Raw genomic sequence first — 22,858 nt, 5'->3', positions numbered from 1 at the left:
TCTTTGCAAAAGTTGGTTTTCAGTGACAAACACATGTTTCACTTGTATGGAATGGTGAAGCATCGTAATGGGTGGGTGGGTGCACGCACGTGTGTGTGTGTGTGTGTGTGTGTGTGTGTGTGTGTAGTGTGGCTCACATTCATGATTCACCTGAATGTTAATGGTTTTTTTTTCTTTTTTTCCCCTGTCCTGTCCTGTTCAAAAGTTTATTGTTCACTTTTCTTTGAGGAGTTATCATCTCATGGACATGCTGCAGCAATGGCTTATGCTGCAATTACAGCAAGGCAACGGAGACTTTATTGTGCAACAAGATGGTACTCCACCACATTTTGTTTACAACATTAGTGAACTGCCTTACAGTTGGATTGGATGTGCTTCCCTTTATGACTCTCCTCATCTTCAGGGACCCCATTGTCACCCAACTTAAATCCATGATGGTGTTATGTCATTGATCGTGTGTTACTGCCTCCAATGTCACTTAATTGGGAAGAATTGCATGGAGGGAGAATTAATGTGGTCACCAATAATGACCATGACGTGTTGGAACATGTATTGGTTATCATATTGATATTTGCCATGTCACAACAGGCGGCCTGTAACTTGAGTTACAAAATTGGGGAAATGTTTACTTTACTGATATGTGTGTATATTCAGTACATCTTTCAGTTTTTGCACAGTTGTATTCTGAAGCCCCAGAGGTAATTACACATAAACCTGTGTAAGTAAAATTAGAAAGAATTATTCAAATAAAATATTTCAAAGAAATTAGGAACACAAGAGTCTGTGTCAAAGAAAAGGAATAATCCTACTGTGGGAAGAGACTTGACATGTGTAATACCTGTACTCTGAACACAAAATGACAAGCTATAGAGTTCCTGTTAGAACAAAGAATGGCGCTATAGCAAAATCCAGGTCTCTTGCAATTTTTGAGCATAAGTATATAATACAGGAAACAACAGGAATGACTAGATGATTTCTTACTACCGATTCATGAGGAAACATAGCTAAACTAGTGAAAGAAACTGTTCTTCTAGATGCTCCTGATGGTTGCAACATCTCATTTTCTTCAGTATCCAGTTACTACTAGCCATGCCATAACGATTGACCACTGACTTTGAGCTCATATTCTGGTCATATTGCATTATAACCATCGATATGTTATACCTTGCCGAAATTGTGGAAATGTCTACTTTTATTTTTTTGTATGAATATTACATCTTTGTTGAAATGGGGGCGACATTTGCAGCAATATTTAAGAGAAACGTAATTAGGAGAAAAATTTCCTTTGCGTAGTTTAAAGATGCAACCATACTCAATTTCCAATCAAATCATCGTTGCTTTCCAATTAGTCATTTTTTCCTAATAATGGTGAGTGTAGATTGTTGCAATACAACTAATGGTGATACATATTAACAAGACAAAAAGAGTAAATGCAAGCTATGTTGTTGCTTTTCACAGCTGTTATGTTTTTACGCATGTAAATCTACATAAAGCACTAATATAACATCTTTAATTTATTTGATTTTGCATTTCTATGGGCTGTGTGCTCACGTTTGCTGTGTTGCCGGACCTCAGAACAGTATTTCCAGTTCACTGTTCACTGTTGCAATGTTTGCATTGTGCTTCCTGTCAGATAGGAAACAATTGTGCTCCCATTCGTTGTTGTGTATATGTGTGAGACATTGCTCATAACATAATCAGTTGCCTTGCACTTGTGTGAAACTACGCATCATTTACACAATTGTGAGAAGTCTATGGTAATTGTGCTTGTGCTTAATTTGAGGCTGAAAAAGAATACGGCATGAGCAGTTACGTGTCACAGCCAGTAAAGAGAACTTCTGAATGTCTCAGTATTAGTGAAAGTACAGTCAAGTTAATTTTGATAGAATATAGAGGAACTTCACATCTTGTATCACCAAATGAGAGTTCTGTAACAATATTATGAGAAGGAAAGTTGCTACTCACTATATAGCGGAGATGCTGAGTCACAGATAGCCCCAATAAAAAGACTTACAAATAAAGCTTTTGGCCCATAAGGCCTTCATCAAAAATAACACACACACACACACACACACACACACACACACACACACACGACTGCAGTCTAAGGCAACTGCAGTTCTGGCAGACGACAGAAGTTTGTACTGGATGAATTTACAGGGGAGTCATAAGAAGAGAAGTCCACGACTTCTACGTGGAAAAGTAGTTTCCAACAGTGGCAGCCATTCTGGAGAAGTTGAAGACTTAAGTTGAAGTTTCCTGATGAGTGAAACAACCATTTGGCATACCATTTGAAAATCGGGCTTCAGATAAAATACGTTCAAAACAAAAAACATGTGCTATGGAAAATAACTAAGTAGCAGGAAAAAGAGATCAGTTCCAGTGGGAAACAAGACACTTACAGAACACTGATGAGAGTTGATGTGGTGCAAGTCTTTCCAGAAAGTTTGGTTGGCAGGAGTAAAAGATGCCTTATGCATCAGAAAACGTATATGATTATCGCAGAGGAAGTGTTAAAGTGTGGAAAGGCTGAAAAGAAGGAATTCAAACAACGTCCGGTTCTGGAGAAAGGATTATAATGTGATATGTACAGAACAAAGATGGGTTCATGCAAAATGCTGGCTTACATTTTATTGGGCAGAAAGGAGGAGCAGATTATCATTCTGAAATGAATGCCAGACACTATGAAGAGTGGTTGACGAGCGTTCTTGAAAATTACCACACAGAACTGTGATTGTTTTAGATCAGACTCCATATCGCACAATGATGAATCCAGTATCACAAAATATATCTACAAAATGGAGAAAGGATTCTATTACTGAATGGATGGAAAGCAATAATGTAGAGCTTCCATCTAATGCCACATCATATGAGGAATTTACCAAAGCTGGCCTACTGGAACACCCACGACCGCACTTCAGGACACAGGAACCCCTTGGAAAAAAAACTGTGATCAATGGACAAGGAAATTTAACTTCTGTGGTTGCCTGTAGTGTATTGCGAACTGAACACCACTGAGGTTATTTAGGCATTTGTGAAGAACAAAGTAGCAAAGAAGAACAAGAATTTGAAAGTAAATGATACTTTACAGCTGTGTCCCCAAAGTGTCTGGAGGAATTCAGTGAGTCACATACACAAACAGTTATGCACAAAGAGCCCACTGTCTTGACACAGCAACAGAACCATTGCTGATCCAAGTAGATGACTGCAATGGCAGCAGCGAGACCTCAGCCAGAAGCAAAAGCGATTAAGGTATGTTTAATTTCAGTCATCATTCTTTTCTCCAAAATTTATTTGAGCTAATCAATTTTTCCATTTACTGTTGAAATGTGCTGTACAAATGCTCATTTATTGTCAGCCGCTTGCATATCGAGCATTTATTTGCAATTTCCCATATTATTTCCTTCTACTCGCAACAAAAACTGAACTTGGCTATGTTTTACTAGAATGTGACCATGAAATTACCATTCCTTGCTGACGAGCAGGTGCTTATGGTGCATTCCAACAGCGGCGGCGAACTGGTGCGACAACTATGCTCTACTATAGCCTCATATATATTGCAGCCACTAACACAATTGGTTTACAAACTCTTAACTATACACATAAGGAGTATTCATTAGTAAAGACATATGATGTAACCAATAGAATTTCAAGCCTAACAGTGGCTTTTCCATGACAATAGCTACAACGGTAAGCTGAAGTGTAGCTCCCTGCGTTTGACATTATAGCGATCAGAAAATAATGGAAATCCGTATGTAAATAAAACAGACTGATCTTTAAACTGTGGTAAGGAAATTTTTCTCCTACATTACAGTCTAATTTTTATGCATCCTTGAAGTTGACACTATCTGAAAAAAGCTAGAAAAAGCATGGTTTCTCTTAAATATTACCATGTATGTTGCCCCCATTTCAACCAAAATGTAATAGACGTTTTTCACAATTCTGACAATGTATAACACATCGACGTTCGTAATGCAGTGTGGCCAGAATATGAGCTCCAAGTCAGGGGTCAGTCATTATGAAATGGATAATAGGAGTTCAAATCAAAGGAGCAAATGCCACTTTACCAACAACAATACCCCAACAATGCACCCCTACAGAAAATAACAGCAACTGATTCATATGATAACATTTTATGTGAACAATTCCATAAAGCGATATAAAACAGCTGCAAACTAATAACAAAACAGGTAGTAAAGAAATAAGCAGATGGTGTCTGCTGACAATACTGCTGTACTATTTTTTTAAAAACTCTTGTTTGTCCTTTACATTAATACAGAACATTATCACTGAAATTTCAACACTACTATTCACGTTTATTGACTGTTGTGTTTTTTTAAGCCTTTACGTTTATCCTTATACTAAAAGTGGAACTGGACAGTGCAGAGTCAATAAACTTACTTACTTTTAAACCCGTGTCTTCTTCTAATACACAACTAGTAATTACTAGGGAAAAGATGCATAAGAATACATAAGAAATAAAAAATATAATTTACCTGAAGTTATTGCAGCTTTTGATGTACTGTTCATATGAATGGTCGAACTACTGGAAGCATGCTCTTCTCTATGTTTCTCATATTCTTTCACACTGGTGAAAAACGTACTACATATCTCACACTTTAGAGTTAGAGCACTTTCAGTATGTTGAACACGCTGTCTAAATAAAGCTTTATTATTTTTAGACTTTTCTGGTTTATGAATCTTGAGATGTTGTTTCAGTCGAATTCTTGTTGGGAATGCTTTTGGGCAGACCTTGCATGTATAAGGTATGGTTGTTGAATGCGTTATGATTGTTGAATGTGTTTTCGAATGAAGCAATAAGCGCTGGCGAGTCTTAAATGTGCGTCTGCAAATTTCACATTCATGACCTGTGGCTGCCGCATCCGTGACAGCCTTCAACTTTGAAAGACAATTCTCTCTACTGTGATTTGACAATTCTTCACCAGTGTTAAATATGGTGCTGCACACAGCACACTCATATTTACTATGCATAAGTATGTGGCGCTCTAGCTTTAGTTTAGATGAGAAGCTTTTATTACATTCTGAACATGAATTTTTTGCAGGTAACACTTTCTTTTTGCTACCTTGTTTTAAGAGTTTATTCTGAGTTTTCATTTTCAGCTTTAACAGTTTTTGTCTCTCTGTCATCAGTCGCACTTTAACACTACCAGATCCAATTTTTTGTCTAACAGAGCCACTGCTAGGAACACTTTCTTTAGAAGAGGAACAGCTGTTTGTTATTGGAACAGTCTTACCAGTGTCCACTTTGCTCTTATTTACATTACTCTCATCAACTTTGCTCTCATTCACTTTACTGTCATTTCCTTTACTCTCATTCCCTTTAGTGTCATTCGCTTTAGTGTCACTCATGTGAATATCCTTCACCATGGTATCATCCAATTTACTTTCATTCAACTTTTTGTGGTTTAATGTTGTTATATTATTCTCTTTAATATTTTTCATTTCTTCGTCTGCAACAGGCTCTGTCACCAACTTTGTAGCCTCACATGTAAGCTGTTTCTTTGCGTTTTTCACTAACATTTTTTTGTTATTCAGAATACTATCATTAAGGCCCATATCTTCTGAGATACTATCGTCATACGCTTCATCGTACCAATGGATTTCATAGTTGCTATCGTTTTCAAAATCACTCTCTTCAGCTGTGCTCTTCTTTTCGTGAGGACCAATCTTTACTAAATTTGGTATTTCTCCAACTGTAGCCATTATCCCATGAGGATCAGATTGTACTAATTTTGGGATTTCTTCAACTGTGATCGTTCTTTCATGGGGGTCAGTCTTCACCAATTTTGAGATTTCTTCAACTGTAGCCTTTGTTATATGAGGACCGGTCTCTACTAATTTTGAGATTTCTTCACCTGTGGGCTTTTTCCCACGAGGTCCAGCCTTTATTGATTTAGGGGTTTCTTCAGCTGTGGCTTCTTTTCCATGAGGAGCTGACTTTACTAATTTTGGGCTTTCTTCAACTGCAGCTTTTCTTCCATAAGGTGCTGACTTTATTAATTTAGGGCTTTCTTCAACTGCAGCTTTTTTTCCATGAGGAGTTGGCTTCATTAATTTTGGGCTTTCTTCAACTGCAGATTTTTTTGTGTGAGAACCTGACTTACTTAATTTTGGACTTTCTTCAATTGCAGCTTTTTTCCCATGAGGAGCTGACTTGATTAGTTTTGAACTTTCCTCAACTGTGGCTTTTGTTCCAAGAGGAGCTGGCTTTATTAAATTTGGACTTTCTTCAGCTGCAACTTTTTTTCCATGTACTGACTTTACTAATTTTGATACATCTTCAGCTATGGTCTTTTTTCGCTGAGGAGTTGACTTAATTAATTTTGGTGTATCTTCAGCTGTGGTTTTTTTCCCCTGAGAACGGGATTTTGTTAATTTTGGGATTTTATCGTCCTTTTTCCTAGTACTCTTAGTTTTAACTGCAGTCATAACTCTCTTTCTTTTCCTGGGACCCCTTTTCACAGTTTCAGACCTGCAGACAAAGAGGAGTATGAATAAATGATTTATACGGAACTGCTCTGTATGTACCACAACACACAAGTTAAACAACAAAGATTAGAAATAGCAAGGTTAATAAAGAAAATCGAAAGTTAGTTTGAAAACTAACTTGTCAAAATGCATGAAAATTTCATATAAAGTAAGTCCAGGTATTTATATCAGACCTTCAACCTTAAATTAAAGGTACCAAGTACTATGTATTTGTTCAAAGATGAAAATAATAGAATTGGATTACATAATACTGACACTCTGGAACACTTGCAGAGTATTTTCAACAACTACAACTATGGGACACTGTCATTAAGGAGTCTATAGAAATAAAAATGTTACAAAACCTTATAATAAGGGAAAAAGGTTCTATCTTGGATAGGATAAGGCTGTTTCTCAGATTGACATTTTGGGCAAGGGAAAAGAAATGTACATCGACGAATGAAGCTGGTGCCAGGAGAATATCTCTGAGAATGAATGGAGGTGAGGCAGCTTGTAGACCACTGATTGGTGCACCTCAAGGATAGGTGTATCTGTTACTGAAATTCTGAACACAAAATTGCCTAGAAACTTTGAAACAAACAGGAAAAACAAAATATCACTGAGAAGACCTAAAAGATGGACTCTTCACTATATTCTATAGTCACACTAGTCTTGATGTTATAGGTTCATTTACAATTGGAGGGAAAATAGACAGGAGAGGGGGAGAGGGAGGGAGGGGGGGGGGAGGAAGGATATGCAGTATTGCTTGGAATGTCATGATAAGTAACTTCCTGACAAATTAAAACACTTTGGCACATCTGGAATTCAACCCAGCATTGTGTCCTTCGGTGCAGCAAGGTGGCTGAACATCCCAAAACACATCCAACACTACAGAAGGGTTACAACACAAATTTATTTATTTACAATATATTCGATATAAACCACAAATAACTTTGTTCCCTGAGTCTCTCTCTCTCTCTCTCTCTCTCTCTCTCTCTCTCTCTCTCTGTTCCATTACCACTGGGCTTACAATACTCACTAGCAGTCGCAGAAGCACTGCTAGGTTCATGAAGTTCGCTTCGTAGTACATTCAGAAGCTCTCACTGCACGGTCGTCTGTATGTTTTGTGTGTTCGGAGAGTGATGATAATCTGAGGTGGAGCTCTGAGTATGGTGGCTTCAAGAGACGTGTGGACCAGTAACAACTGCAAGCAGCAAGGTGATGCAAATTCGCTATCATCTGGTGGTGTGTGTAGCGCCACCTGGTGGAATCTGGTTATTCCTCTCTAGCAGCGACAAGTTTAAATTTACTTATTTAGCAAATGGCTTACAGATTTATATTTTACAGTTAAGTTGATGCAAGATAAAATGATACGAATCAGCACAAGCAGATACATCTATATACGCAGTGTGAACATAAACAAAAGTGACAAACTGTGTGGACAGATTTCTGACTGGAACTGGAGGATAAGAGGTCCTGCGAACATGTGAAAACGTGAACATGTGTCCGGAAGTGCATCACTGCCATAGTAGATGGCACTTACAGACTACAATTTATCTGACCACTTTCCAAGTGTTAATTTGTGTTGGAGGCTGTGTGATTGATGCAGCACACTGTAACCAGCAGAATGGTCCAGTATTTATGTCGAGAACAAGCCAAGGTGGCCAAGCAGACAGAAGCGGTCAAGAGACAGCAGAACTGTACCAAAACAAGTACCCCCACAGCTATCAACCACATCACCCAACATTTCAAGTCCTCTTTGGGCATTTGAGTGATCATGGTTCTTTCAGACAGATGAACAAGCGGTGAGGCGGCAGACAGTGCGTACACCAAATCTGGAGGAACGGTTTCTGCAGGATACTGAGACAAAACCTAGTACAAGCTCCAGGCAAGTGGCCCGCCAACATAGTGTAAGCCAAAGTACGACTATATGGCCTCGCGGTCTGAGGCGACATGTCACGGATTGTACGGCCCCTCCGGCCAGAGGTTCGAGTCCTACCTCGGGCATGGGAGTGGTGTGTTGTTTTTAGCATAAGTTAGTACAAGTAGTATGTAAGTCTAGGGACCAATAACCTCAGCAGTTTGGTCCCTTAGGAATTCACACACATTTGAACGATTATGTGTATCCTGCATGACAACTGCTACTATCCCTATCACCTGCAATCCGATGGAGGCCACTTTGAACATCTGTTGTGATGGGGATGCAATACAGCTCTGAACAGTGTTCTGGAATGATTTTCTGTCATTGCATGGACACCGTCCATTTCCACACACGTTCATATGACCTTTTTCCCTCCATTTCCAATCGGGAATCCAACCCTGCAATTTGTCGTTTTTATTAATGTTCACCCTGTATATATGCATGTATAGGTAATAATGAAAGCTGGAGAACTGGCACTTGCTAAAGGAAGTTGTGAAATCCGTTTTCCATCATAATCCGTTTTCCATCATAATTTTGTACACAAAGACTCCAGCAAGGTAACTGCTGCAGATGTTACATCTACAATGTCTTTCCAGGTACCTATAAATTTTCTTTTTGGACAGTTGTTCAAAATGTGCTCTAGTGTTTGTTCCAATGTTCTGCAGTTACATTGGTCACTCCCCACTTGTGTAGCAATGCTTTGGTCATGGCAGGGCCAGTTCTGACATGATTGAGGGAGCCCCATATTTTTCTTGGTTGGTTTTTTTCATAGCATTGGATGATCAGATCTATTCTACCTAACTTCTTGTGACCATGGAAGGATGTCCGCTGACTCTCCGTTCATCTGTTTAAGACTGTAGCTTTCTGGGGCAAAGTGACCAGTGTTTACCAAGATTGGTTCCCTAGATTTTTAAATGGGTGCATGGTAAGTTGTTCAATGTTTTATGAATTGGTAAGTTTCTCAATCTTCTGGATTTCATCCATTCATGTTTTACTGCTTGTTGTCAAGAGATTTGGAGCTGCAATATTGGCAAGTACTGTCAACCATGGTATTGGTGTGGATTTAGGGGTTCCTGTCATGATCCTCTTCACGTCATTCAGATGGGTATCCATTTTGCTGACACGGATACTTCTATTCCAAACAGGAGAACAGCCTTCAGCAACAGGATACACGAGTACTTGTGCTGTAGTTCTTAAGGTATTTGCATTAGAAAACTAACCAGTATTATTTATAGTGGAGATTTTGCCCAAACTCTAATAAAGCAGAAGTCCGCTCATTCCACTTAACCAACAGAATGGCAAACAGAGTACTGAATGTAATCTTCCGCATCAAGAAATTACCACATACTCGACACCCAAAATATTTGAGTGTGACTCAACAGATCCCTGAAATTTTGAAAACATCTACGACAGGACAGATGCTAAAATCTAGAAATAAAATATTAAGGAATACTCATCAATTTAAATGTTTCTTCTGAGGAAAAGAGATTGGAGTGCGACATGCGCAGCGGGGTCAACACAGAGACCATCGGCACTGCACTCAAGAGCTTTGCCTTTCAAGGGAAATTCTTATATCAAATAGCTTTAAGAATGTGCTTCATGGGGCCTACTCATTGCTTCACTTTAGCAGTAGCTTTATGCTACAATTCTAATTAAGTATACACAATGCCGCTGTAAAAATGTTTACATTGAAAACTTCATTTGTTGTTAAAATCGCAACACACTGGTGACAAACTTTCTCAAGAGCGTACTGAGTAGGGGGATTTCATGTTACTTTCACAGTGAATGATGGAATACTTTTTTATTTCAAGACAAATGGCTCTGCGTATACTTGCTACTAGTTAAAAACCATTACATGTTCTGTCTTGCTTCTAACAACCACTGAGTTGACATTTTTGTCTGTTTGGTGGAGCAGGATGATAGTTTCGTGTGTGACAAATTTTTTTTCTGGGGGAGGGTGCGGGGAGGGGGGGGGGGGGAGCAGCTGCTCTCTCCTGACCATCATTCATCATTGGGTACATCCTTCTTTCTCATAATGTATTTTCATTGCCTGCACCATTATTTCTAGCAGGGTATTTGTATCATACACTACATTGTGTCTAGTGTTGCTGACATATTGATATGTGGTGCTGCCGTATTAACACTTGAACATATACACAAATGAGAGAAAGACGTGGTCTTCACCAGTGGACAAAAACATACTATAAAAGAAGTGGCACAAAAAACTTGCTGCAAGAGCTGAATACAGAAGACTGTGCTGGTTTATGTACCTTCATTGGGATATCATCCTCAGATTAGAAATGCTGCCAAAACTACATTTTTACACGATCTTCATTCCAGAGGATTGCATATTCATTTCACCTTTCAAAGCAAGCAATATCTGAAATAGTACCCAAAACTTGTGGAGCACTGGTGGAAGTCCTGTTTGATTATGTAAGGGTAAAGATAACTAAATGAAATAAACATAGTGTATACTTAATCTAATTTTTATTAGTCACACAATACTTGCACAGACCAGCACACAATATGACTGCTTCAATAGTGTTGTCTCTCACTACTGCATGCTGTGAATGTTAAAGGGGAATCAGTGTTTGTTGAGGTCCCAGCCCCAGCCACATCCACACACACACACACACACACACACACACACACACTCTGAAGGTCCCAATTTTTTGTAAAAGCCTCTCTTTGCCAAACATAGCACCTCATTTAATTTGTGTTTAAATTTCTGCTATGGTGCCAGTCACAAACCACATGAGATGTATGTTACAGATGATGTGATCTCATCTAATACTCTATTGTCCCACTTCTGTACTTCCTTTCCAGGAGCAGAAACGGACCACCTTATGCTGTTTCATTTCCCTTGCTTCTCATCCATCGAAGTTCCAGTAACTTTTTTGCGTTGCCACTTCTTACTGTCAAGTCTTCCAAATACAAAATCAAATGTGTTTCATATGCCAGTGACTACAAATTTTTGAGTCTTCAGCAGTGTGTTGCCATAATTTCTTGGCGTAAAATGCTGAAGCAAGGAATAAATACACTCTACAAGGATACTCTGAATCTTATGATTTAGAGGTGGATGAGGGGACCCATGCACATAAAGATGAGGTAACAGAGCGGCTATTATTACAGTGACCTAGTTTATACAGTGAAAAGCTTCAAACTCATATTTGTGACAGGTTTGTAAATCTCTATTTTAGCCCATAAGTAAGTGTACCATGGCAAAATAACTATGGATGAATATAAATATGGGAAATCAAGTATAAACCTGTGCACCTCTTTGTACAAGGAATCTATGGTTTCTTTGGGTTCCTAAGTGTTGTCACAAAATCACAAGCATTTATCTCCAAACCATTTTGTCTTGAACAGGATGTCTACACCACTGCCCAATCTCAGGTGGTGCTCCACCATTCTCTTCTGTTGGTATCTTACAACAACTGACAAACTTTTTTTTTTTTTTTTTTGCTCTACATGGCTGCTAGTGGTTTTTTCATTCCCTTTTCCCTGCAGAAAGTTGTTTTTATTGGGTATTTGCTTATTATGTTCTGTATACACCCCTCTGGTTGATACAGCAATATCATCTCTACAATTATTTACAAAACAAACACTATACCTAAAGACAAAGCCACAAGTCAAAAAGTAAACATAAGTTACTGCCATGCAGCAGTGATATATGATGGCCAGTCAGAAGCACTGTTTCCTTTGACTTGTACTGACACTGCTATTGCTAACCATTTTAGTTTTTTCAAACATCTTTGCACATCAGTGTCCCGTTAGTAAGCAGAAACATTGTTGCAAGCATCATTAAAAACACTTTGCAAACTCAGTGTGTACACAGCAAAATATATGGTAAAACCTGGATAGTGTATCTGCTTTAAGCACTGTCCTTGAATGGTTAAGTTCTACGTTTACATTGGATTCCAGTGAACAGTTTTCATGCACAACAGCTGCACCACTTTGTTGACAAGCAGAAATCCTTAACTGTTAAGGTTGTTACACCAGCTCCTTCTCCAGCAGATCCCACAAACTATAGCCATGTGTACCAGCATGTTGACTTCGAAATTCCACTGGCAGGGTCACAATACTGCTGATGCGACATGATGCAAGCCACCATCCCAGCACAGTGGAGCGTTGTGTTACCTCATCCGCACTGCCTGGGCCCCTCTATGAGATAAGAATCTGTGTCTTTTCATAACAACACCATGCCAATCAAGTATAAATACTTGCCATAGAGACATAACACTATCTGTCATTGACTGCTGCCAACACCAAGAACTATTCCACACCAGCTGTCAACCCGATGTGAGTCATCCAATCTCATCTAGTTGCTGGTCCATGAGCTGAGCCTAGAACCGATGCCATCAGAGCTTGAACTGTTGCATGCGCTCGTGTGTGTGTGTGTGTGTGTGTGTGTGTGTGTGTGTGGCAGGGGGAGGGGGAGTCAACAATGATGTTATCAGTGCCTATATGAAGATTAGTAGAAACAAATGAGATACAAAAAGCAATTTGAGATAATACTGCACTCACTCTCTTCCAGTCTCACCCTTGATCAGCCACACAGTCACACTAGCTCACATCTTGTAAAGGAGTGTTGAAATTGGTCATATGTTCCAAAAATACAAGTAAAAGAAGAAGAAAACTAAAATGGATTCACAGGAATACATGACTGATTTATCATTTACAAAAAAGACTGATAAACCATCCAGACTGACATAACATTAACTGTTGCCTTAATATATTAGGGAACAAGTCTGACATTGTGCAAAACTTAAAAAGACAAACCACATTTGTGTCATTGTCATTTAAAATAAAGGGCGATCAGTTCACAAATGACTGCTGCCCACCTGTCTGAATACAAAATACAGCCCACTAAACTGTGGCACGCAGATCCTGTGTGCCATATGCACCACACCTGGAAAGGTCCTCTCACCATGCAAGTAGCCATGCGTCATAGGTCTGTGTTCTCTGCAAAGACAGATTAAGAAGGATGTCATCCCATCTGCAGTTGTAAGAAGGTATGCCACTGGCACATTGAGGAGTTTACCGGATGCAGCTTATTGTCCGTCACTTCCAGCCATTCTTCTTCCCATCGACACATTACTCTGTACCCCAACGGCAAGGCGATAGCATGTACAAGGGTGACACACTGAAGTACCTGAGGATAACTGCATGCCAACTTGGCTGCTACATCTGTCATTTTATTCTCCTTAATACCTACATGCCCTGGCACCCAGCAGAGGCACACCTGTTACCCAGCCATTGTAGATGAAGGAGGGCATCCTGGACACTTGTGCTGGAGAGAGTGAAGGACACTCACAGTGTCTGAACAGACAAGGACTGGACTAGCTGTGCTGTCAATAACTCTTTCAGCTTTTCACACAAACCTTCGTATTCCAATGTCCAGTGTAACCTTACATCTTTTTTCAATACGTGCATGAGAAGACACATTATTTCTGAAAATTTGGGACAAGTTTCCCATAGTAATTCGCTAACCCTAAAAATGATGGCAACTCCTTTCCTGTTTGAGGAGTTAGAAAACATTGTTCGGCATTCAAACAGTCTACAGTTGAGTTGGCATAAACTGATTCCTGACAGCAGGCAGTGCTGTTGCCAGCTTTCAACTGCAAAGTGCAAATGGCTATGGGTGGAAATAGTAGCTGTCTACAGAGCTCCAAAAATGCCACAATGTTAGATAAGCATGTGCGACGGTATGACAACTGATGTACCTGTAATCGCTGCAAAACCAATATTTCTGTGTACCTTCCAAGCTCTTCTTTGGCACAATCACCACAGGTGCATCCCACAAGTTGGACCTTCCCTCAATAATACCCTTCCCATAATTGCTGGTTAATAAACTCTTCCATCCTTAGCTGTAGGTGAGGGAGTACCTGATATGTCTTAAGATACACTGCTGATTAAGACCTACTTTGGACTCTGTGTTGTGTCACTGTGGTCACTGGTAAGGACCCACAAGGATTAAGCAGGTCACAGATACTAATAATTCTACCATTGCTACTTCTACCATTCCTTTTACACACTTTACTTTCTTCTCACATAATGCAGTTACACTGGTGGCAGCTTGCTTTTGGCTAAGGTTTGACTTCATCTTACATAGATCCTGTGGTTCATCTTTCCGGAAAGACGAACCACGTGGCAATATGTCATTGACTACAGTTTTCACCAAATGGAACGATACTCCGAGTTCTGCTGTATGTTGTCCAAGGTCAATTTTAGAATGATGCATATATAGCAAATCTAACCCTTGGACTGCACCATAACTGAAATATATACAAGGCAAATCTTCCATATACTGCTGGGAATGGTTTGCTCCACCTGGAAACTTAGTATCACTGAACCCAATGAACGCACGTCATTACCTCGTACTCCGCATAACATATATTGTGGATGGTTTAACTGCGTCTTTCCCATTTAGTCCAAAGCTGCCACAGGTACGTAAACACCTATGTCTAGTAAAAGCTTGTGTTCCCTTCCATCTACCGTGCCAGTGAAGCAGAATTCCACTTGTGCACTGTTTCATTTGTGGTAAAATTCACTGGAAGTGCCATTTGGTTGCTGTGGGGGCTCCTGTTGCCATTTAACAGGTGGTGATTCCCATATCCTTTATTTTGCGTGAAGTTCCTTTCTTGATGACCAGTCTTCCCACATTTCCTACATTATATCTGTCCAGTCTCACCGTATGTGACCCAAAGATCCACAATCCACAGAAGTGGAAAAAATACTCTTCTATCATGGAGTTACCACATCTATTTTTTCCAAAGCTGTTGTTGTGTCTATGGCTCCAAATAAATCCTTAAGAAATTACGCATGTTCTTTCCTTGACACACTTCGTGATCATCCCCATAAAGAAGTGTCAAACACTCTGCTCTGCTTCTTGCAGAAGGACCCTATTCGTGTCATCACCGTCCATTAATTCATAAGCATTAACACTGAGTTTTCTTATTCTATCCACAAAACTTTTGACTGTTTTTCCTTGTCTCTGTGATACCCCATTAAACTGCTCAAGGTAGTACCTACAACTAGTCCTCTTATCTAGCATTGTACTAAGAATTTCCTGAAGACTTAACATGTTTGCAAATACCTCAGGTCCTCGTGGTACATTGCACGTGATTTTGCATCCCCTATTAAATGTAATTTGGTCATTTGTAACAAGTGTTCATCTGACCAACTAGTAACTCAGCCATAACACCAGTTACTGTGATGCCAGAATATTCTGTGAATTATCGACAATGTAAAATGTAAGACGATGTCTCAGGATTGTTGGCTGGGAGGTAAGTGCAAAGAACCAGTTCCTCGGCTGTTGTGTAATCTTCAGAGCAGTGGTATCAACAACATATTTTATTCAGCAGAATTCATACACCTGCAGTGACTAGTTTTGTGGCAGCACTGTTGACAATGGGCTGCAGAGCTGGTCCCAGCAAAGGACTCAGCAGCGTGCAGTGGCAGGGGTAATAGCTCTTCTCATTAAAACACAGCATTGTGGTGCAGTGGCCTTATGTAGTAACCATGTTTCAGTGGCATGGCCTCAGGAGCTGATGCAACACAGCTGGGTCAGCACTGGACATGACAGGCACTGGTGAGTGTGGCCCATAGCACCAGGTAGCAACTTAATGCGAAGTGTGCAGTGCTCAAAACCCAGGACCTCAGTGAAGAGTGCAGTGTCAGTCACATGTGGGGACGTATCAGCAGCACCAGGGTGCATCCATGCTGGGCAGGTGGCGGCCTAGCATTAGGTCAGATGCAGGAGGCACCCAAGTGTGAACTGTGAACCAAGGAGCCTTGGGAGTTGGTAGATTTAAGCATGCAGGAGACCTGGTGATGCTAGTTTTATGGCATTTTTAAGTGAGCATGACAAGTTTGTAGCTGTTTTTACCAATGTGCCTAAACAGGGGGACTAGGTTGGTTCCTCTGATATTTTCCCTGATTGTGTTCTCAATATCCGGCTGGCTCAAGACTTTTACTGTCTTCAGTGCAGAATTATAAGTAATATTCATCCTCTTCGCAGAAGAGCTTCTGTGAAGTCTGGAAGGTGGGAGATGAGATACTGACAGAATTGAAGCTGTGACGACTGGTTGTGAGTCATGCTTGGGTAGCTCAGATGGTAGAATACTTGCCTGCGAAAGGCAAAGGTCTCGAGTTCGAGTCTCGGTCCGGCACAATCTGCCAGGAAGTTTCACTATCTCTCTTGTTTTAATGCTTGTGACATAGCTCTTCTGTTCTTGTCCACCATGATGTACGGATGTATCTTGTATGTGACTAACAAATAACAAGTGGCTAGATAGTGGAAAAAAAGTATTTTATTTCTACAAGCTTCAAGTACATCTGTTCTCTATGCACATCATGAACCATCTGTCAAATCTTCAAATGCACAGGAATAATCTTCAAGATGATGACCATCTCATCGTCATCGGCATTGTTGTACTATGAGAGAGAAGAGGTAATTATCATTAATAGAAGAAAACTCCTGAAGTTAATTATTCATATCAGCATGTCCCACACGGTGCTTGTGTAAAAGAAGAAACTTTCAACAGGAGCTGTTGATTATTGTGTTATCATCATACCTACCTACCTCCCTCCCTCCCCACCTCTCTCTCTCTCTCTCTCTCTCTCTCACACACACACACACACACACACACACACACACACACCAAATTAATTGTATTTTTATACATCACTTTATCCAGAGATTCAGTGGGAGATGCACCTCTGCATCCCACCAGGAGAAGTAGTTATTGCCAGTCTTCTTTTATGAGTATCCGGGTATTAACCTGAAGTGACTTAGGGAAGCTGTATCAAGATTGTTGGACTGATTTAATTCCATGTGCTTGTCACCTTTTATGTCATGAATTAGATAATTATGTTGCAGTGGTATCCAGATGATGAATGTAGTAGTCTCATTAAACTGTCCCAAAAGTAATCACAGAATTCTCATCTTAAGACACATTGTAACGTTAACCAAAATCAATCAATTGTCTTCTCACATTTATGACACTCATCAAATATGTTTATTACCTTCCAAGTTTTCCACTCTATTGGGATTTTGTTCAGAAACCCATTTTATCATTCTTTTCTTTACATAATTTATACAATGTACTGCTGCATACTCTTGATTACTCACTCGGTTCTCAGTTCTCTGATCATGGCTATTTATCAGTTCTGTCATTAGATACACAGAGTCTGATATATAGTCTGCTAAACTTAAGGTTGAGATAGAGACAGAGGTAGAGATAAGATACAGACATAGATATGGATATAGATATCTACATCTACACTTTGCAAATCACTGTTCTGTGCATGATGGAAGGTACCCACTAGTCACTTCCTTTCCTGTTACATTAGCAAATAGAGCGAGGGGGAAACAACTGCACAAAGCCTCCATACGAGACCTAATCCCCCATATACACTGAAGAGCCAAAGGAACTGGTACACCTGACTAATATCATGTTGGACCCACGCGAGCACGCAAAAGTGCCGCAACATGACGTGGCATGGACTTGACTAATCTCTGAAGTGGTGCTGTAAGGAACTGACATGATGAATCCTGCAGGGTGCGCATAAATCCGGAAGAATAGGAGGAGGTGCAGATCTCTTCTGAATAGCAAGTTTCAAGGCATTCCAGATATGCGCAATAATGTTAATGTATGGGGAGTTTGGTGGCCAGCAGAGGTGTTTAAACTCGGAAGTGTGATCCTGGAGCCATTCTGTAGCAATTCTGGACATGTGGGATGTTGCGTTGTCCTGCTGGAATTGCCCAAGTCCGTCAGAATCCACTATGGTCATGAATGGGTGCACGTGATCAGATAAGATGGTTACATACGTGTCACTTGTCAGTGTCATATCTCGATGTATCAGAGATCCCTAATCACTTCAACTACACACGGCACACACCATTACAGAACCTCCACAAGCTTGAATTCCCTGCTGAAATGCAAGGTCCACTGATCCATGAGGTTGTCTCCATACCCGTACACATCCATTCGCTCGATACAATTTGAAACGAGACTTGTCCAATCAGGCAACATGTTCCCAGTCACCAACAGTCCAATACCGGTGTTGACGGGCCCAGGTGAGGTGTAAAGCTTTGTGTCATGCAGTCGTCAAGGGTACATGAGTGGGCCTTTGGCTCTGAAAGCCCATAGAAATGATGTTTTGTTGAATGGTCTGCGTGCTGACACTTGTTAATGGCCCAGCACTGACATCTGCAGCAATTTGCAGAAGGGTTGCTCTTCTGTCATATTGAACGATTCTCTTCAATCATCGCTGGTCCCGCTGTTGCAGATCTTTTTCCAACCGCACCGGTGTCAGAGATTTGATATTTTATCGGATTCCTCATATTCACAGTACACTCGTGAACTGGTCGTATAGGAAAATCCAAACTTCATCACTACCTCAGAGTTGCAGTGTCTCATCACTTATGCACTGTATATAACACCACGTTCAAACTCACTCACTTAAGTCTTAATAACCTGCCATATAGCAGTAGTAAATGATCTAACAACACATGTTGTCTTATATAGACGTTGCCACCCGCAGCACCATATTCTTCCTGTTCACATCTCTCTGTATTTTAATATGCATGCCTACGCCAGTTTCTTTGGCACTTCAGTATGTTATCCTCATGATCCTTACATGAAATGTACTTTGGCAGCAGCAGAATTGTTCTGCAGTTGGCCCCAAATGGAGGTTCTGTAGATTTTCACAATAGTGGAATTCTTGCGAAAAGAGCATAGTCTTCCCTCCACGGATTTCCATTTGAGTTTACAAAGCACTGCTCTAATACTTGTGTTGCTGATCAAACCTAATGGTAACAAATCTAGCAGCCTGCCTCTGAAATGCTTTCTTCCTTTAATCCGACCTCGTGGGGATCCCAAACACTCAAACAGTACTCAACAATGTGCAGCACTAGCATTCTACATAATGTCTCCTTTCTGCATTAGCTACACTTTTCCAAAATTCTTCCAAATTAAACGAAGTCGAGCATTTGCTATCCCTTCTATCAAACTGACATGCTCATTCCATTTCATATTACTTTGCAACATTATGCCCAGATATTTAATTGATGTGTAAGCTGCACTCTATTAATACTGTATCCGAATGTCGCAGGACTTTTCTCCTGCTCAACCACATTAACTTACACCTTTCCACATTTAGAGCAAGCTGTCACTCCTTACACCAACTACAAATTTTGCCTAAGTCATCTTGTATACTCCTACAGTCGCCAAACGACACCTTCCTGTACACCACCGCATCATTAGCAATCATCAGTGAATTGCTGTTCACTCTGTCCATCAAGACATTTATGTATATAGAGAATACAAGTGATCTTATCACACTTCTCTGGGGCACTGTTGATGATGCCCTTGTCTCTGATGAACATTTGCTGTCAAGGGTGACGTACTGGGTTCTTTTACTCCAAAAATCTTCAACCCACATGTACCTGGGAACCTAAACCGTATGCTCAGACGACAACAGTCTGCAGTGGGACACCATGTCAAATGCTCTTTGGAAATCTAGGAATATTGAAACTGCCTGTTGCCTTTTATCATAAGTTTGCAGGATATAATGCGAGCAACAGGCAAGCTGAGTTTTGCACTAGTGGCACTTTCTGATGCTGTGCTGGTTAATAGACAGAAGCTTTTACCTCTCAAGGAAATTTTTTATATTCAAACTCATAATGTGCTTAAGAATTCTGCGGCACGTCGATGTTCAGGATATTGGTCTGTAATTATGCGGGACAGTTCTTTTATCATTCATATACAGCATTTGCTTGTACTTTTTTCTAGTCATTTGAGACTTTTTGCTGCACAAGAGATTTGCAATAAATGCACCCTATTTAAAGGGTCAATGTCACAAACCACTCTCTGTAAAACAGAATTGGAATTTCATCTGGATCTGGAGACTACTTTGTTTTCAATTCTTTTTTCAGTTGCTGCACTATGCCATGGGTTCCAATTTCTACATTCTCCATGCGGGAGTCTGTATGATAGTCAAATGACAGTATGTTTGTGCAATCCCCCCCCTGCATGAATGATTTCTTAAACAAGAAATTTAAAATGCAAACATTTTAGGTTAGGCCTTATCATGACTGTTGTTTATTTCGAATGAAACAACAAGCTTTCTGTTACCAGTCATTGTTAACTTATATCCAAAAAAACGTTTTGAAAATTCAAACCTCCTTCATCAGGTGGATTTACACATGCTAGTATGGTATATGTGTGTGTTGTGTTTCAATTTTGGGGTTACCCTAACCTTCAAAACGCATTGTAGATACACACTATCATTCAACAGTTTTTGAACATTAGTGATTTGGAGGAAAAAATGCAAACTGAAACCAGAAATGTTAGAAATACTCATAAGTCAGATTCAGAATAATCTTTTATTGATACTAAATACATGCACTCAAATTTTACTCTCCTCAAAGAAGTCTCCTTTGGCTTTAATCACTGCTCTGCATACGCAAAACATTCTTGCTGTCAGCTTCATCAGGGTTTCCTCGGTGATATGCCACCATTCCTCTTGCAGTCTGGTTCAGAGGTGATGAACATTAGTAATAGGCCTTGATGTAGCTGCTCTATCCAAGTGATCCCAAAGCAGTTCAATAGGATTACAGTCGGGGGCAATTGGAGCAGCCAGGTCATAATTTTCAGTTCCTTCTTTTTTCTTAATTTGCCAAATATGCTTTACACAGTTCTGAAATAAGTTTAGGGTCATTATCTAGCTGTAGGACAAATCCCTTGCCAATCAAACGTCTTCCACATGGCTTTGCACGATACTGCAGAATGCAATGGTAATCCTCTTTCTTCACTGTTCCGTTTATTTGTACAAGGTCTCAAATCTTATCACCTCCAAAACATCCCCAGACCATGTAGGAATCCCTTCCATGCTTTAATGTTGGAGACACAAACGGGTTTAACAGTCGTTCACCTGGCAACCGGCAAACAAACTTGCATCACTTTGTGCCACAGACTTCACATCTACATCTACATCTACATCTACATCCATACTCCGCAAGCCACCCGACGGTGTATGGTGGAGGGTACCTAGAGTACCTCTATCGGTTCTCCCTTCTGTTCCAGTCTCGTATTGTTCATGGAAAGAAGGATTGTCGGTATGCTTCTGTGTGGGCTCTAATTTCTCCGATTTTGTCCTCTGCTTCAAATTTGGATTTGTCAGAGAAAAGTATTTTTTTCCACTGATTTGCGAAGTATACTTTTCCACTTATTTATCGGCCAATTTTCATGTTGTATTGCCCAATGAAGCCTCTTCTGCCTATTAATAGCCATCAGTACTGGCTTCTTAGCTGCCACACGCCCACTGAGTTTCATTGCCCAAAGACATCTTTTCACAGTACTTACACTCATCAGCTTTTCCCTATTACGGTTGAGTTCTGTAGCTAAATTTGGCACTGTTTTGACATAATTATGTTTACTTGTGACTACTATATATTTGTCATCATTTTTTGATGCGACTTTTTGCCTACCCTTTCAAGGTTGATCCATATCCTGGCCAGTATCTGCATGTGCCTGCTATGTGCAATGGACACATCCCAAGGAAATATGTTCTTGCTATGCTATTTGTCAAATAGTAAGACTGGCTGGACATAAGGACACAACTGCAGAACATTTTTCTGTCAACAGCTCCTTTCTTCATTCCGTTATCGATGCTTACACTGAGCACACTTCACTCTCTGATATCTCGTGCATAACTAAATGCCCCTTTCTTACCTCTAACCATGTTTACGAGTTTGCTGACATCCTATGAACGCCATCTAGTAAGGAAAGATTATATTATGCCACCACAATACAAAATTAATGCCATGCAAAGCTTGGATCCTGAAGAGTATAACAACGGAAAGTTATGTTTTGACCAATTTCATTTTTAAAAACGTGGAACACTACTCAAATATTATACTGAGCAAACACTGGGGAAACAATACAGCTAATTCTTATTTGAATCTGATACCTAGCTTTCTTTTTATCTTACTTTCAGGATGTTCAAAAACTTTTGAGCAATGGTGTAAATAAATGGTGACTGGTAATAGTAAAACTTGTTGTTTCATTAGATAGAAATTTAAAACTTCAGCTTTCCTTTTGGTGTATTCTATTGCTGCCCCAGACAGGTTGAAGAGTGACTGGGTGGAAGCCTTCAATCTGCTTAGTGATTTTACATATTATCAGAATTTTCTTGGGTTTTCAGCAAGATCTTTCACTAAGGTATGATGGTTGAAGTTGTATACTTCACGCATTGATCTTCTTACAGATGCACAAATTTCTACCAGCTTTTGCCTGCCTAACTGAGAATGCAACAATCTGTTTCCTCAGAATTTTTCCAGATTTGAGTATTAAGCCACAGAGGGCCCTTTCAATCTTTAAGCCACTTGGCACACTCAAGAGTGCGACTTAGTATCGGCTTAAACTTTGCCCTTAATCC

The 22,858-nt window shown here is 40.0% G+C and overlaps 1 protein-coding gene across 1 annotated transcript in view; it reads right to left on the bottom strand.

The window, feature by feature from the left end:
• The window catches only part of LOC124620689, an 87,870-nt gene that overhangs the window by 10,241 nt on the left and 54,771 nt on the right, over positions 1 to 22,858 (bottom strand). Inside the window, exon 4 of the mRNA XM_047147086.1 lies at positions 4,497 to 6,493. Within this exon, the coding sequence (XP_047003042.1) occupies positions 4,497 to 6,493 (1,997 nt within the window). The remainder of the gene's footprint in view (positions 1 to 4,496; positions 6,494 to 22,858) is intronic.

This window comes from Schistocerca americana, chromosome 1, assembly GCF_021461395.2.
Source record: "Schistocerca americana isolate TAMUIC-IGC-003095 chromosome 1, iqSchAmer2.1, whole genome shotgun sequence".
Taxonomy (NCBI): Eukaryota; Metazoa; Arthropoda; class Insecta; order Orthoptera; family Acrididae; genus Schistocerca; species Schistocerca americana.
This window is presented reverse-complemented; position numbering and strand designations above follow the sequence as displayed.